Here is an 18063-nt window from a genome sequence, read left to right as displayed (position 1 = left end):
ATGATGTATGGTCACTGCCACACAATTCCACCATGGGACTCTCTGTCCCCTTCAAAATCTCAACCACAAAAGCCCTTTACAGAGACCTAAGCGTATAAACTTCTCTGAAGTGCTTGTGGCAGTGTTGCTCTAGGTCTTACCAGCTTGGTCTCCACCGGTAAGAATTTTGATTCTCCATTGCAACTTGTCCATTCCGTCAGGGCTGGTGTACGTCTGGAAGGGTCGCCAGCACGGTTCTACACTACAGGTACGCCAGTCACCCCTGCAAGTGGGACACATCAAGAGACAGCTTTGGCCAGAAGTACAGTATTGCTGGCATGACTTTGGGGTCACTGTAGGTTTTTGTGGATGAAGGCAAAATGCTACTGAACCCCAAACACATACTCCTCCTAAAAGTGGATATACACCTTGCACAAGGATGAACAGCTGACAAGAAACCAAGATAGAAGAGAATTAGGCCCAGGGACATAAGTTTTATTGAATCTGCAGCCTCCCCTGGGAGGTAATTTGTGCAGCCATTAAATAAAGCAAACACTATTGGAATTTCACAAATAAATGATAGGAGGAACCATTTGCCCTTACCTGAGTGGAACACACATTCCTTCAATGATACTGCTACAGTGCAGGGAGATTGAAAAAAAATCTAGTTTTAATTAAAATAAAATTTTATAAATGGAAGGCAAAGGTATCACAAAGTTTCTTCCAGATTACTCCAGAAAGTGCTGCTCTTGATAATGATGGGCAGAGCTCATTGTGGAAAAGTGGAGTTGGGCAATTCAGAGGACATAAAGATAAAAATTGAATGGAAAAGGCTTTAAGTCAGGCTAATAGCTTGGTTAATAAAGTTATGTGCTAACAAATATTAGCATATATGTGGGCCTACAGGGGTGTTGAAGAGTTTGGATAGTGGAGTGATGGTTGACAGCTTTGCTGCTGCCACAATGTACCTGGTTCCCTGCGAGCCTGGGCTCCCCATTAACAGCAGACACTGCTGTAGTATTAGAACATCAGCAAAACAGGAACGGAACAGGACTTTGGAGAAATTATTCCACAATAAACTTTGATTGTTTATCTTTGGAGAAACATGGAGCAGTGGTGAATACTCTGAGTTCTTACAAGTTTCAATGACAGAGCACCTCTCAGGCTATGAAAATAAAACCCCTGGTGCACAAATGGCAGATGACCACTGAGGCACACCAAATACACTTGAAAAATTGCTGTGTCCTGATCCCACCAGCCACTTTGTCATGAGTTTAAAAACTACATACCGGAGCCTTTTGGCAAACTACATCACAAGAAGAAATAGGACAGAGAATCAAGCACATGTTGTGCTGTGGAAAGGGCAGTGCCAAGATCTAGAACTTATATTACCCTACAAATGAAACAAAGACTTTGTAAAAAAAAATATGAAGAGCATTTGGAAAGAGCCCAGTTCTTGCAGCCCTCATTTTTCTGAATGTTTTCATTTGCTTTATTCTATTTGCAGCCTCTAGTTCTCAAGTGTGTCCAATAATGTTTTACCTTAGAGCTTCCCAGCTCTCAAATGCTGGAGCCAGGCACTGGCTACTGCCCAGCTGGCCTCTGCCCTAGTTACACTCAGTAACGCAGCGAGGGCTGTAGTATCAGTCCTATTCAGGGCTAAACTGTGCCACGGACTTTTGATCATTAAAGGAAATGAACTTGGGATGACATTAAAAAAAGTAAATAAGACTTGTGTACAATGACATTAAGATTACAAAGCAGCAGTCTCAAAGGTTGGAAGATGCAGAGTGCAGAGCCGCTGATTCAGTGATGTTCTTTGTCAGGAGTTTAAACGACAGCAAGAGGTGTGAGGCAATGAAGAATAAAATCCTGAGTATTTGGCTTTCAAGGAAATTTGCAAAAAGCACTGTCTCAACAGCCAAGATTTACACGTGTCTTCTGAGAAAGAATGACTTTTGTATGAGAAAGTAATTGTCCCCTGCACTGCTGAGCTAATGATATATAAAATAAGTCTGACAAGTCTAAGTCCCACAGTGACACTAGACAACAGACAAGAAAAAAGGGAATCCAAACAAACCACTGGTGGCCAGAAAACAACTCGAAGCAGATCACTAGCAATAAATCGTAGCATGACATTGAAGCTGGGCTCATCTTACAAAGAGCAAAGAGTAGAGAGAGAATTGCTAAGGGCAGATGGCAGTGCCTTTCCTGGTGATATAAACACAGATGAATGCATATCATTTCAGAGTACTGTATGTGGCTCTGCCTATCTCAACAACATAAATAACTGGAAAGAACTTAAACACATATCTAGAGATTGAGTTCTAATTGTTCTCTGGTTTACAACCGTTGGTTGCATCTAATTGTATTTAATATGGCTATGGCTTCAAATATTCCACATTAAAGAAATTATGAAGTTCAACTGGAAGTGTTTTACCTGCCAAGATCTGAATTTCATGTTATCCTGCAGTAGCTGGTGGCAAAACAAACCTACTGCAGCGTAACAGGAGGTTACGTCCTTTACACGGTTATATTTAATCTCTCCTGATGCTTATCTGAGTTGTAGCCGAGTACAAGGGAAAACAGATTCTACATTCAAATTCTTGTAAGTACAAAGTGTAATGGCAACAGCCATAAGCATAGTGCATAACTCTTGCCTCTGCCTGTCCAAGGAACCAAGGATTTTTTTATATTTTTCATGTAGTCCATCCTTTGTTCAAATATTTTCCACAAAAGTTGTGTGGAAAAATCCATGAAAATCAGGAAGTCTGCCTCTATATAAGAAGTACTAGAAGAAATGTGAGCTTGATCATACTGAACATATGATCACATGCATAAAATTAACAAGCTAAAAACTACAATATATATATTCTTTCTCTTATATAATTTCTGTACAATTCCTTTCGGGATATCTGTAGCAATAAGATCTAAAAAAATTCCAGACAGTAGAGTGACTTGCCAGAAAGGTATGTCCACACCATTATGCATGAATAAAACTTTCATTTCTCTATACTATTTATGGCTACATTTGTTTGTAAACCTTTTAAAATGTTCTTTCCACTTCTTGAGATTTACTTACATCATTTCATACTTCTGTTGCACAAAGCTAACATCTCCAGATGGCAAATATAAACATCAAAGATGGACTGCCACTCAAAGACACGTGGGAAACATTTGCCAAAGCTAAATATGGTCTTAAAAGAATTTCAATATTAGTGTAAGAGTTCTTCTGAATATGCCATTAATAGTTGTGCAATAGATCTAGCTGACACATTGGATGTGGTGAGCTGCACTCAAATACTTTGCTACCCACAAAATGGCACTTACTTCAGGATTGTTCCATACTCAGGAAATAATACAGTAAATCAAAGTAACAAATTACACAAACTATGCTATAAAAAGCAGTACACTTTAAATAACATATAAGAAACATGCACATGTGCACGGTGAAGGAAGAGTCTACAGGATTCAGCTTTTTTGCTGAATAAATATTTGAGAGTTTTACAATTCTTCAGCATTTTTTTTTATGTAATCAGATAACTGCAACTACAAATTTAACCTAATTGTTCTGTGGTTTACAACCATTGGTTGCATCTAATTGTATTTAACATGGCTATGACTTCAAATATTCCACACTACAGAAATTATGAAGTTCAACTGGAGGACTGACATTTTTACATTACAATGGCATCTTTGCTGCTGCAAACAGTAATATATATACAACAAATCTGTTCAGAGGGAAAATGCTTTCCATCATATTTGGCTTTGCCTTATTATCAGAATGAGAAACTATGTGCATGAAGTTCTTAATAATTTTTTTACAAGCAGTATTAGCCTCCTTTGCATACTGGCAGGGGCAGGAGGGGATCTGCTAAAATCCATTACACATTTTGTCTTGGCAGTAATAAGAGAAGGTGTCCCTTGTGAGCTGGGCAATTTAAAAAGCCAAGGATGAAAGAACGAGTTCACTCAAAATAGTGGACAATCAGGTCGAACTTTGACACACTTTCCAAGAAGAAAATGTATTATAAGTAAAATATTTTACAATGTTTTCTCAGACAGGGAAGTCCAAAAAGTTTACTCATCCCTTACACCAGCCACAACAGAGATAGCTCTTTATGGTGACCTTGCCTCTGACACCACTTCTGCAAGTCATATGGTTGCATATAGAATCACACTTTTTTTGGAGACTTGACTGCATGGAAACTCCCAGGGGAACACATAGACTGCCCATGAAGACCACGCCTTCAGGCACTTTGGTTCAAGTCTAAATACAGGCACTCTTAAGGTGTTTTTTATCCCCACCATAACCTATGGTTTGTTGCCAGCATGGAAGAAATTGGATTTATTTTTATTCCTAAGTCATGGTAAAAGCAATGGATTTTGAAGGTCTGTAACATGAGCTAATGATTCTATATTGAACAGATCTGCATGGCTCCATTCTGCAAAGGAGATCTGAGGCACCAGTAAACCTCAGTAACTGCACTGCTGTTGTAGTAGTGTCCTCTCTGCCATGCCTCTCTACGCTGCAAGAATTATGTATAACTATCATGTCATATCCAAGCCCACAATGCCACACCATAATTGCTATGTGTTAATTTGTACCCCCAGCAGATCGCTTTCTGTGCAAAACACTGAATCCACTACTGTAGCTGCCACACAGAGCATCTTCTTTAATTAAAAAGCTCAGAGGAATTGCAGGTGCTGTTAAACTCAAGGAATGTGATCCACTGAGACCACTCCAACTGTAGTTTCATGAGACACTGGCTCCAGCAACCACATGGGTAAAGTTCCTGCTGTATGCCTCCTGCTACTCACTCCTGGTGTTACACCACAGCACACCACCCCTGCTGTTGCGTCAGAAGTTATGTGCCTTGAGCCACAGCCCAGTTTATAGTGTAGCTCGACAGAGATTGATTTCACAGACCCACCTGAGGAGGTGATGAATTTCAGCACAGAGGCAGGAGCAGTCAGCCAGGCCTGGAGCATGGCAGGCACTGTTGGGAAGAGCTTCACTGCCAAAGTCAGTGTACTGGGGAGACTTCACCTGCAAGTTTGTGATTCAGTTATACCAGACTTAATAGCTGAAAGAAGAAGTTCCACTCCCTCTCCTGCCTGCCAGCCATTCTTTCTGCAAGCTCTTTGCTAGGGATGTACGTAAAACCATAAATAATCCAGCGCAGAATGCTAAACTGATACACAAATCAATGCTTCTTTGCAGGCCTAGTTTTCTGCTGTCTGGACCCTCTGATCTGACTGCCTGTGGCTCCAAAGAGCACCAGGGACAGCACAAAGGATGTGTTAGAAACACAGAAAGGGGAAGGGCTTTCAGAGGCAGCTTGGCATTAGGTTGGCTTAGTCAGGTTTGGTCATTATCAAATGCCATCTCCACAATGAGGTGCCATCCAGACTACCCACAAGTTACACAAGTCACCTTACAACACCCCTGTGAAAGCCAGGATACCTCAGCACAGGAAACATTCATGTGGTCACTCCCTTCTGCTTGTCATTTTCGAGGGGTTTCTTATTGAGCAATGCAACCAACTTCTTCTTTTGGTATCTTAGAGGAGTTTTCTTTTGAGATTTTGGGACTGCACCATTCTTTCAGAATTATTTTGTGACGGAAGAGGAATTTAGATTCACATTCTTTTTAAGAAATTATTTCAGTTTAATATCCTACCTACTTCAGTTGCAGAACCTTCAATGAATACAGCACAGAGAGTGAATGATGGCAGCAGTGATAATGAGTGCATATGGGAATCCCAGGAAAACTTCAATCATCATCATTAACGTTTTATTTTCTGCGGTGCAACTCCTACTCTGATGTACCACAATTTGCTGTAGCAGACTGCAATGCCCAGTGCTGATAAGAATCTGCATAAATGTGAAGAGTAGGAAAGCTATGAGGAAGAAAACAATCACTAAGCTGGAACTGCCACGGGTGTTTTCTGTTTTGATATTTTTTAATTATTTTTTTTCTGCTGTGCGGGTGTCTTTCAGATCAGGTGTGATTTTAAAGTAGAAGAAAGGTAGACTCAAGCATGTAGACAGATGGTATCTAGTTTCCCTGGTTCCTGGATTTGTTGCTCATTTATAAGTTTGTGTCTTCATAAACCATGTTGCAACTTCTGGTTTTAGTACTGTTTTGCCCAATTTACTATCTTATTCAAATGAACGTTAAAGGAAAGTAATAAAACCCACCAGGCTGCAACACCAACGAATTTTGGTAAATGCGGTGAAGAGTATTCTTACTGCAGCTTGACATTCAGTAAGAAACACAAACTTAAAGCAGGGACCATTTGGAAATGGATCATGAAGGTAAATTTGTGAAACGTAAGGGAGGGAACTTCTAAAATACATGAACTCATAATGTCAATGGTACATAATCTAAGTGATGACTTCCTAGCTGGAGATGTATTTTATAGGAAAGTTATAGTGAAAGTTAATAATATGAAGTTCTTTATAAAGTGGTTCATTAACTGAAAAGAGGCTTCTTTCTTGGACAAATTGCCTTAGAAATGTTGACCTTTGGGATTTTGTCTTCCTTGCTAAAATAGAATAGTGCAAAGAGAACTACTTTATGCAGTTTAAAATCAATTTTGCAATCAAGGATTCTGTTTATAAGCTCTTTGGGCTCAATTTCACTGCAAAGTTACCTGAGTTGTAAGTTATTCCAGGCATAACTGGAATCCTTTCTACACAGAAAGATATGAAACCCAAGCCTGTGGTTGTTTTTGATTTGAGGCAGCCAGTTTAACAGGAGGATAAAGGCCAATATTGAAGTGTCTGTCTCGTCAGCTACTTTGTACTATGAGGACATTTTTGCACTATTTGAATGATATTACTCTTCCAATGCCTTCCCATTCCTCCTTCCTTATTGACAGAGGGCTCCTGCTCATGCCTGCAACAGAATGAATAGCACCGCCAGCTTGGGGTACTGCTAAGAACCTTTAAGGCTGGCAGAAATCCTGGGGCATGGTTTTATGGTGCGAAGTTTTTTATGGGTAAAAACTACTTTTAGTGTTCCCATTTCAACATCCTTCCTCAGTCCTGCCCTCCTCTGCCCTTGTATTGCTCATTTCTGCTGATCCAATATTTTCAGAGTCCTAAAAAAGATACATTTCCAAAGAACAGCTCAGTGGCTCCTGGTGTGGCACAGCACACCTCTCCTAGCACAGCAATGAGGGCTCCCACATGGGCATGGCAGTGGGCATGCAGGGTCAGAAAACTTAAAGCAATATTGTTACTAAACATGTGGCATCGTGAAGCTGTGACTACTGCAGGAGGCACAAGGGAAGGTATAAAGACACGCTCCAGGGGGCAGAGGCCTCAAATTCCCCTTCATAAACTAGCAAGAGGCTTCAGGCAGCTACTGCAAGAGCACATAGAACACTTCTAAATCCCCAAAAAATGCAGTCAGTGCCCAGGGAGTATTGGGGAGGGCTAGTCATAATTTTCCTGACAAAAAAACCTACTTGAATCCCCACAAACTCGCTCCTTTGAAGTACAGTCACATCTTTCAGCCAAAAGGATGCAATGCAGGAATCAAAATGTCCAGTGGCAATGATAGTTGTCTTGTAGCAGGTGGTGTGGGGAAGAGGAAACACAGAGTGAGACAGGAAAGTTATTGCTATTTGGCTCTAAAGTGTAGAAAAACTTTCTTCATAATTGGCAGGAATTTTGGTTTGCTGCTCTTAGTTTAAGAGATACTATACAGAAGAAAGAGAGGGAATTATTCCAAAGTGTTGAATGTTTTCAAAGGTAGAAGAGCACATCCACTTAAAACAACAGTGGGAGTCCAATAAGAACAAATCAGATCATGCAAAAAAGAAGTGTCTCCCCTAAGGCTTTACCTGTAAATCTTCATCCTACAGGTCTCCACTCAATCTGAGCACAACCCTCCAACCCCAAGCATGAAGGCAAAGCTCTGACTGAGATGGGTGAAAGAGCTTCTCCCCACCACTTCTGCACTACCCAGTTCTCCTGCTTCAGGGGCAACTCAGTCTGCTCCTCTGCAGCTACAGAACTGCCACAAATCAAAGTCTTGCTATAAAGGAAAATTAAAATTTGGCTTAACTGCATGCTTCTGAGTCTGCTCAAAACTACAAAAAACAGTTACTCAGGTACATAAACAACTACCAGAAAGAGAAAGAAAATACTGTCCTACGGATAAGAGAAGTAAATTTGTCACTGACAATGATGAAAAGGCAGAGGTAAACACTTCCTTCACCTCTGTCTGCACCAGCACTGCTGGGCCCCCAGACATGGGGACAAAAATCCAGGCTGATGCATCCACAAATGCATCACCAGCAGAGATCCGGAACTCATTATCCCACTCTGCTCAGTGCTCATCAGGCCACGCTGGAATACTGTGTTCAGTTTTGGTTCCTGCTGTGCAGAAAAGATGTGGACAGGCTGGAGAAGGTCCAGAGAAGAGCCACAAAGATGATCAAAGGACTGTGAAGCCTGCCCCAGGGGCAAAGGCTGAGAGAACTGGGTTTGTTCAACCTTGAGAAGAAGGCTTAGGGGAGACCTCATCACCATGCTCCACTATTTGATGGGTGGCTACAGAGAAGAAGGAGACTCCCTTTTTACAAGGAGTCACATGAAAAAGACAAGGGATAATGGGTACAGGTTACTCCTGGGGAAGTTCCAAGTGCTCACACAAGGAAATTTTTCACAATGAGAACAATCAGCCATTGGAACAATCTCCCCAGGGAAGTTGTGGATTCCCCAATACTCTACACTCCTGCGATTTGGCTGCCAGTGTGCTGGGCCATCTTGTCTAGACTGTGCTTTTACCAAGAAAGGTTGGATGAAATGTTCCTTGAAGTCAGTTCTTTCAAACCTGTGTTCTATGATTCTATAATTTAAAATCATGGCCAGTTTATGTGTGTGCCCTTGGCTGTGAACTGTGGTGGTTCAGCAAGACCCTGGAGAGATGAAAATTGAATAAGGGAGGAACATTCTCCATGTATTGTATCTCCATGTATGTTATTGTGAGCCAAAGACTTTTTTTATACAAAAGTCTTGAGAGACCTACACCAGAAGGAGGTAAGTGACATGACCTGTGATACCTACTCTAAATTATGCATGTATAATAGCACCCAAGGATATAATGAAATCTATTATGATGAACATTATGTGCTGAAAGGTTTGCAACATAAAGGGCTGTTTTTCACTATCCACTGAGGGTGAATTTAGCCCTAAACAAAATATACAGGAAAACACAGTTGCTAATGTGATGGGAATTATTACTGTGTAATAATTTATGGGTGTTGTTTGCTATTGGAAATTCACTGTCTAAATATATAGACTTGATTTTAAAAAGGGAAAATCAGTCTAACCTAATAGATGGTTGGAAGATAAAATAGGCAGATAGAGTAACAAAAAACCACAAGCCCCTCAAAATAAGCCTCTTCTTCACACTCTGACCAGCAGGTCAAGGAAAGTGACTTTGCCCCTCTACTCCACTCCTGTGAGACCCCACCTTGAGTACGGCATCCAGCTCTGGGTCCCCCAACACAAGAAGGATGTAGACCTGTTGAAGCAAGTCCAGAGGAGGGTCACAAAGATGACTGGAGGGCTGGAGTACCTGTCTTGTGAGGACAGGCTAAGAGAGTTGCCTTCCAGTACCCCAAAGGGGCCTACAAGAAGGCAGTGACAGAACAAGGGGGAATGGCTTTAAACTGAAAGAGCATAGGTTTAGATTAGATACTAGGAAGAAATTCTTTACTGCGAGGGTGGTGAGGCACTGGAACAGGTTGCCCAGAGATGTTGTGGATGCCCCATCCCTGGAAGTGTTCAAGGCCAGGATGGATGGAACTCTGAGCAACCAGGTCTAGTGGGAGGTGTTCCTGCCCACAGCAGAGGGTTTGGAATTCAATGATCTTTAAGGTCCGTTCCAACTCACACCATTACATGATTCTATGAAATGTGTTTGGCGATTTAGAAGTTACTGAAGAAAAAAAAGGAAAAGTACTGCAACCACATCAAAAGGACTATTTTAGATGAAAAGGAAAGGGGCATGTGTAGTGGAATCAGGATGTCATGGACATAATTTTTTTTAAAGAGAAGAAGGAAAGGTGTTTCAAGAAGCTAGATCTACCTGTCTTGTTCTGAGGGGCTAATAAGACTTGAGAAAAATGGATATGAAGTTTGTTGGTTTTAAAATCTTTTACTAATCTCTCTCACAGAGAAAAATGGCAGAGATTAAATATCATACTGAGTACCACAAGTGCACACCACAGTGCTCTGCAGGATTAGATTAAGAAGAAAAACTGAGGCATTCATGATGAGATGAGTAACACCACCAAAAGAAAAAAAAAGGTGAGCTGTGGTCAGGGAGCAAAAGAAGGAAATGTGACCACATCTATAAACACAGCAGCTGCTCCAAGAGGTTTCTTACCTGAAGGTTGATCATGCTTCTGTGAGGAGCAAATCCAAGGCCTAAATTGCACAAACAGCACAGTTCAGACTTAAAACAAGAAGGAGTTGTCAGATCTCAGGTGGTGCCTGGTTTTCATTTTTCTTTTTAAGTAACAGTCATCTTTTTCTAATGGTTTAATGTCAAAAGTAAGTTTGAGGGAGGAATTTCAATGAGGAAAGCTGGCAGTCCTGCCCAGGTTCCATTGATTCAGTGGAACTGGCTGCAGTCCTTGTGGGACAAGTGCTCCCTTAATTTTAGACAAGTCTACTTCAAATACAATTAGACAGGAGGCCTTTTTTCGTTTTTGCCCTACATGCTGAGTGAGACACATTACTTGTAATCATTATATATTAGTTTATTGATCATGGCTTTTCAGTATTCACTGTAGATAGGCTTGTTTTAACAGAACTGTCAAGAGATGTCTGGTTAACAATTACCAATTGAAGGTATAGCAACAAGCACAGGGATTTTGTCAGGACATACAGAAATGTGCAGGGTATTTTGACAAAAGGTGAAAGGGCTTTTCTCTTGAATCTGATATTTTTAAGAGATGTTCCTAAAGTCCATTTAATGACATTTTAGGAGTGGTTCAAGATATTGTTTTCATCTCTGCTTCCTATATTTCAATATTTGAAAAGATTGAGCAAATGGAAACTATTCTCAGGAATTGCATATATGGAAAACCTATAAGAGCCCACACGACAGATTACACTGGCTCACTACTTACAATACAGGTTACCATTAAAATGCATTCCAGTTATTAGGAAAGCTGGAAGTGAGTCAATTATTTGAATAAACAAACAAAGACTTGGTTGCCCCGTAGTTTAGTGCATCCCTGAGACGTCTGTAGGCTCCTTTCCCACGCCTCCTGTCTCATTCCTAAACTAGCAGAGGCTGTTGTGCAAGGCAACCTGGCAGCTCCTAATGACCAGGTAGCTCAATGCACTCCCTGGAAGCAATTCCTGCCCACTGTCCACTTCTGCACATTTGTGGCAGGCACAGGGCTTCGACTGCACCTTGTGTGTATCAGAGGAGGAAGAAGAGGTTTTGCAGCTTAGCGAAAGAGAAGGATCAGCTTATCAGGCCAAAGGAATGTTACTGTGGCCCCTCCAAAGGGGCCATGTGTTCTGATTGCTTGGACAAGCTGAAATACAGCAGTTTGGTGTGTCAGACACTAGAAGAAGGTGAGAAGACAGAAGAAGGTGCCAGCCTTTTGCTTTCCCCAAAAGACTGGAGAGGGTTTTTTGTGTCTAAAAGATATAAGAAACAGTGACAACTTCAGCAAAAAGAAGTAATTCAGTCTCACGACTTACAATGTAGTTCCCAGACTTGTTAGGAAGCAGTATCCCTACCTGCAAATTCTTAGGTAATTGAATGAGGACAAACAGAAACAATACATGAAAGAAACAAATCCCAAATATCCATTGGGACAAAGTATGCATATTTCAATTCCTTAAGGGTGAAAGTCTTTATTTTCTAAAACAACTAATGTTTCCTGTTTCCATTAAGGTCTCAGACTGGGCATCCAAAACCGTGTAAAGCTGTTGGCCAACAGGTTTATATTTACCCTGGGAGTCAAGGTAAGATTCATGACACTGCTGCTTATTAAATCTCTTGTTTAAATGTGCTTGGCATTTGCAAGTTATGACACAGTAAATACATTTGTGTCACTTAGCAACCTCAGCTGTTTCTAGAGGAATGTCTTTTGTTCTTGGAAATTTATTATAAATGCAGATTACAAAACAATTATTGGGGAATCTAAACTTGTCTTATTTGGATGGTGTTCTGGCCTTTCCCCATTCTGCATTTGAAGTGTGCACAGGAAATTAATTTACTTTGCACAAGCATCCTTCATTGACACTACTGTTATGAAGAGAAGCTCTGCATATTTAACAAATATGACAGAAGTTTCTGTAGAAAATAAAGGACGTGAGAAACGCCTGGAGGAGAACTGGAAAGGACCTCCTAGTCACTAGGTTCACCCAGTTCAAAGCCATCTTACTGTTTTGTAAACAACACTATAAATACTTTAACATTGTGATGCAATACTACATAGTCTCTATCACAAATTTATCAACCTGATTCATTTCTACACATGCCAAAGCCTGAGATCACAGATCATGCAGCTCCAGCAAAAGGGTTTGAAATGTAAATACCTGCACAAATTAAGTATTATTTATAATTTTCACATTGACTGGGTTACAGGGTCTCCATAACACACTAGAACATGTGCATGATTCTGAACACATACATGTAGTCAAAGGATTGAGATAACACTGGATTGCAGACTTCAAAGGATTTAAGGGTTTTCTTTCTTTGTCTTTAATAGGTTTAAAGCTCAGAATTCACACCCAGTTGTCCATATTGTCAGGATCAGTACAAAAGGTAAGATATACAAACTGACCTTTATATTCTGAAATTAAAATGTATCCTCAGGAAGCACAATAAAATTATGTCAAAATTTTATAGATGGACATATAATTAATATAATTAGTACTTGTTTATGAAACTCAGATTTTGTCCTCTGCTAGGAATACCTGAAAGACAAGTTTTACTAAAAATATATTAAAGACTGTTTTCTAAACATTTGAATGGATAAAGTGAGAATGCAAGTGAACAATAATCACAAAAAAGGACCAATCACTGTTCTCAGCTGTAATGTCTTGCTAATAGAATGACTTAGACATCAAGTTGCCATGAGAATTTTGTCACTCAGAAGGGAAACAGACCATACACAGAAATGCATCCAGAAAAAAAAAAAAAAACAAAACAGCAACGGTCATTGTCAAATTTCTGCTCAGCAAAATACGGTCAAAGGTCAGAAAAACTTTGTCAACAGTTTTGCAACTCCTTTTACTTTTATTTTAAAAAGAACCTCCCCCAATCGTTAATGTTCTGGGCTTTGGGGTTTTGGGGATTTTTTTTAATTGCACTTACTGTGGTAAACTGCTAAAGTAAAAGCAGTACTGCAGAACTCGTCACCAGTGGTAGAAGACCAAGTGTGATAACCAGGCTGTATTCTCCCAATTTAAATGAGAATACAGTGAGTAAGTTTTAGCTTACTTGGGACTTGGGCAAATGACCTGATGGTTACAACCGACGAGGCCCCAGCTTCTTTGGGGCTGACCTGGCAGCCAACTCAGTCACTTATGCTCACAAACTCTGCATCAGGGCACCTATGACAGCCCCTTTATTGCAAAACCCACTGTTGAAGTTGTTCTCATTTCTAAGGAGAGGCACTAGCAAACACCTCTTCATGAACTGCTGTAGTATTTCTGCCAGGAACATCCGATAATGGCTCCAGACATCTTAGACCTGCCCCTGGCATGGACTGGGGTTTAATCCCAGAAAGGTCTCTGGGTGCTGACATACTGAGATCCACTCCGCAGATATAACTATGATGTAAATTCATATTGAGCCCTCTTTGGTACAGTTTTCCCACATAAACAAATCTTTGAGAGAGAACTTCAAATATAGGATACACTGTCTTCTCCAGCATTTTAGTTTTTCTCTCATCATCCAGTGAAAAGAGCAGATAGTACCAAAGTAATGGCTGAGGTTCCTAATTTGTCTAGGAGAACATAATCTGAAACACCCTTCTCCTGAAGGCCCACAAATCTCACTTTGTTCAGCTGGTAAACCTATTAATCCTGATCAGTAGTATTCAGTGTAAACATTTTCAGTGTATTTAGTCCTAAAATCCGCAGCAGATACTCAGTCCATTGTCAACCAGTCATCACTAAAATTTGGCATTTAAAAAGATCTGAGGACATCAGGATTCTGCTAATGACTGCGCTGTGAGCTCCCTATCTGTGGCACTGATCTGCACTATCCTGCAAGCTTTTCCCAGCGCTGCCGTTGGTTAGGGATGCAATGAAGCACGATTTGCGATTATCATTGCTGGGCTCATGAAAGCCCCAGGTGTAGATATAATCACAAGCAGCACTGAGCTTTTGCTGGTATAGCTTATTTTGCTTTTGTGGGAGAAGAAAAGGCTGGAATAAGCTGTACTGGTTTATTGCAGTTTTGCTTGTATAGAATACCAGATTACCTACTCAGAAGTGATCTGAATATAGATCTCCCTTGGAGCTGAAGTAGATCCATCCACTGCATCTATGTAGGCCTGCTTCTATTTATTTTGAATAGATACTGCATAAATAAGGAATAAAGGTGGAAGTGTTGCCTTAAAAATATGGGGGGTGGGGGTGTGCAACAAAATATCACTTTTTCATCATCTGTAGAACAATGCGATCTGAGTTTTAATTGCCAGTTACCAAGAAGGTGTTGAAAATAAGAAAGTATCAGTACCTTCAGTATGCACATGAATAAATAAAAAGCAATTAGGTGGCATGATTTATGTCCAGCTCATATAAATCCAGGCAGGGGATGTAGTAATGTGCTTGGACACATAGGCTGGAGTGACCATTAACATGTGCAGATAGCAGGCATGTTCACAAACACGTGCACTTATGCACAGGGTCTCTTGCTTTATATAGCAAGTGGAAGTAACTCAGGAGAACATGGACAAACAGACCAAAAGACATGCCCTCTCCTTTGCCAACCGCTTACTGATTAATCAAGGGCACAGTGGTGATAGCAGTTATGTGTATGAGCAACTCACACTTTACAGGCTGTTCCCAGCAGAGCCGGCCGCATGCCCTGTCACGTGAATGAACGTGTTCTGGACTATGTCCCCAGAGTTCCTACACCCAGAAAGCCTTATTTAAGGCTCACCATAGAAACTTCAACACCTCCTTAAATGATGCAGTGACGGAAACAAGGGAAGGAACAGGACTGGAACATGAAGAGATAGGGCAGAGCCTTGGTGCAGGTCATGAAGTAAGCTGCAGGCTGAGAGAAACCCCGGCAGAACACCTGCACAGAGTTGCTTCACGTCTGCTAATTCTAGTGATGACAAAAAAGACTCCAAAGGCATTTGTATGTCAAGGAATTAAGCCCCAAACCAACGCGCTGCCGGGTGCGGGCACACAGCAGGCATAGCAATCAGGGCAGAGACGACCGCCGAGGGCGAACCAAGCGGTCAGACCGGGCGCTGCGGTACGAGCGCGCCGCGATCCCAACACGGAACCTTGCGGGCGACTACACTGGCTAATGGGGATCGCAACGCCGCGGCCGCTCCCGAAGAGGCCGGTGCGGGCCGGTCGCGCTCCGCTGGGAAGCGCCAGCTCTCGCTTCCAGGCGCGCGGGGCCGCGGGAGAGCCGCACGCGCGCAACCGCCTGGCGCTCACGGGGGCACCGGCGCGCGCTCGCACCGGCGCCCCGCGGGCCGTTAACGGCGGGGCGGGGGCGGCACCGGCCGGGCGGTCACCGGGCGGTCACGGGGCGGTCACCGGGCGCCGCTCGCCCTCCCCGCGGTCCCCCGTGACCCCTCCAAGTGATCGTCCCGAGGCGACGGGGCGGTGCGGGACCTTCCGCCGCGCCGCGCCGCCCGCCCCGCCCCCTCCTGCCAATCACTGCGGCCCCGCCCCCGAGACCCGAGGTGCGGGGTTTGAAAGCGGGCCGGTCCACGCGGCGCGCAGACGGGGGGGAAGAAGACTGAACAGGGAGCGTCGCGCTCGGTGGTCGCGGGGCGGCCTCGCCCGGCCGGCGGCGCCCGGCGGCGGGAGCCGCCCCCGCGCTATTGGCCGAGCCCTCTCTGCACGGGGCGCCGGCCCCGGGAGCGGCCGGCGAGCGGTTGGTCCGGAGGGCCGTCCCTCCCTCCCCCCCCGGCCGGCGCAGTGGGAGGCGCCCGGGCGCGCGCGTCACCCATTGTTTACAAACCAACGCCAGCGGGCCGAGCTCCAGCCGCGACCGCAGCGCCGGAGCCGCGTGTGCTCGCGCGCGCGCGGGGCGGCGGGCGGGCGGCGGCCCCGGTCCCGCTGCGGCGGCTGCGGCACGGCAGGGACCCGGCAGAGATGCCGTGCCGCCCGGGCGAGCGCTTCCTGCTGCTGGAGCGCCCGGTCGCCGTGGGACAGGCGGGCTCCAAGGAGGTGGACGCGCTGGTGGCCAAGCTGGGCGAGGTGCTGCAGTTGAGCGCCCAGCGGGCGCCGCCGCCGCCCCGCGCCCCCAAGCACCTGGGGCCGGGCAGCGCCCGCGACCGCGCCGCCCCCTACTCGCCGCGGTGCTGCAGCGGCGGCGGGGCCGGCGCCGGGCTGCTGGCGCCGCGGGGACCGGCCCCGCAGCAAGATCACTCGCAGCACGTCGAGCCCCCGCGGCCGGACCGGAGCGGCCAGCAGCGGGTGACCAAGCAGCTGTGCGGACGGGGCTGGCTGCGGAGCGCCGCCCGTCGGAGGAAGCAGCCTCCGCCGGGGCCGGGCGACGGGCCGGCGGAGGAGGAGGACCCACACCGGCTCCTGCAGCAGCTCATCCTTTCCGGCAACCTCATCAAAGAAGCCGTCCGGCGGCTGCAGCTGGCGGCGGCGGCGGCAGCAGCGGCGGCATCCGCGGCCTCCAGCGGCAGCGCCTCGGCGGGGAGCGGCGGCGCGGACGGCGAGGCGGCGGCGGCGGCGGTGCAGCCCCTGCAGTAGCCGGCGGGGACGAGCGGCGGCGGTGACCGGAGCGAAGGAGCGCGGCCGCTGGCGGCGGCGGCGGAGCGGAGCCCCCGCCGGGCGGGCTGCGGCAGCGCGGTGCGGGCTCCGCCAGGATGTAAGTGTGTCCCGGCGGCGGGGCCCCCCTGGCCGGGGCCGGTTGGGGCGGGGAGGGTGCCTGAACCCCTCCGCTCCAAGGTCACCCGCGGCGCGGACCCCGCCGAGCCCCAGCCGGTGAGGCCGCGCACGCCGCCCGCCCCGAGTTGTTGTTGTGTCCCCCCCCCGCCTTCCCCGGGAGCTCCTCCTTCTCCTCCCCCCGCCGGGGCAGCCCGGCCGGGGCCGCGGACCCCCCCGCCGCCGGTCCCCCGCTGCCGCGGGGCTCCTCCGTCTCCCAGGAGCCATTTGCAATAATCCTCGCTGACCCCGGCGGGAGGTGTTTCCTTTCCCCTCCCGGGCTGGTTTGGTTTTTTGTTGGGGGTTTATTTGTTATTATTTTAACGTTTATTGTTATTATTTCTCGTTGTGACTGTATGAAGCAGTTTTTAAAAATGTGAATATCAAAGCTGGAAGGCAGCTGGACTTAAGAAATGAGTGAATGGAGCCTGAGATGCATTGTTCACGCAAGGTAGCCGAAACAAGTTTTTTTCTACCAAAAAGAAAAACCCTGAATCCACCCTTCCCCGACAAACTCAATGGCTCAAGTACAAGATGCAGCTGTTGATTTTAAATATATGCACTTCGTACCGGAGCGTTTGAAATGTGTTCCTGATTTACAGGACTTACTGTCTTAATTAACCTGTCTGTATTGAATAAACGTGGTCTTGTTTTTATTTTTGGGTCTGTGTCTCATTGTTAAGGGGAAATGAATTCTGATTCATGAGAACAAAACTGTGTGGATGATGCCCCGGGAGGCACGTACCCCCTTGATCTTCTTTCAGTTTTAAGATCTCCATTTTACAAGCAAAAAAAAAATTCCCCACAACAATCCGCATAGTCTGATGCAGTGGGACACCGGTTATTAATGCACGGAGATGCAACTGAGCCCCTTTGTTTGCCAGCAGCGTTCATTTGTAAGCCGTGAGACGCCCCTTCGAGCAGCCGAGAATGTGGCTGTTGGAATTTATA

The 18063-nt window shown here is 45.0% G+C and overlaps 1 protein-coding gene across 1 annotated transcript; it reads left to right on the top strand.

The window, feature by feature from the left end:
* The first annotated feature begins 16212 nt into the window (after nt 1–16212).
* Nucleotides 16213–17768, top strand: LOC120409696 (GSK-3-binding protein-like). The gene has a single exon (XM_039549122.1). It carries the CDS (start codon nt 16327–16329, stop codon nt 16936–16938), a length of 612 nt encoding a protein of 203 aa, XP_039405056.1. The 5' UTR covers nt 16213–16326; the 3' UTR covers nt 16939–17768.
* Nucleotides 17769–18063: the final 295 nt, after the last annotated feature.

The sequence above is a fragment of the Corvus cornix genome, chromosome 2, assembly GCF_000738735.6.
Source record: "Corvus cornix cornix isolate S_Up_H32 chromosome 2, ASM73873v5, whole genome shotgun sequence".
Classification (NCBI taxonomy): domain Eukaryota; kingdom Metazoa; phylum Chordata; class Aves; order Passeriformes; family Corvidae; genus Corvus; species Corvus cornix.
Note: the sequence above shows the minus strand (reverse complement) of the source record. Positions and strands in the feature narration are given on the sequence as shown.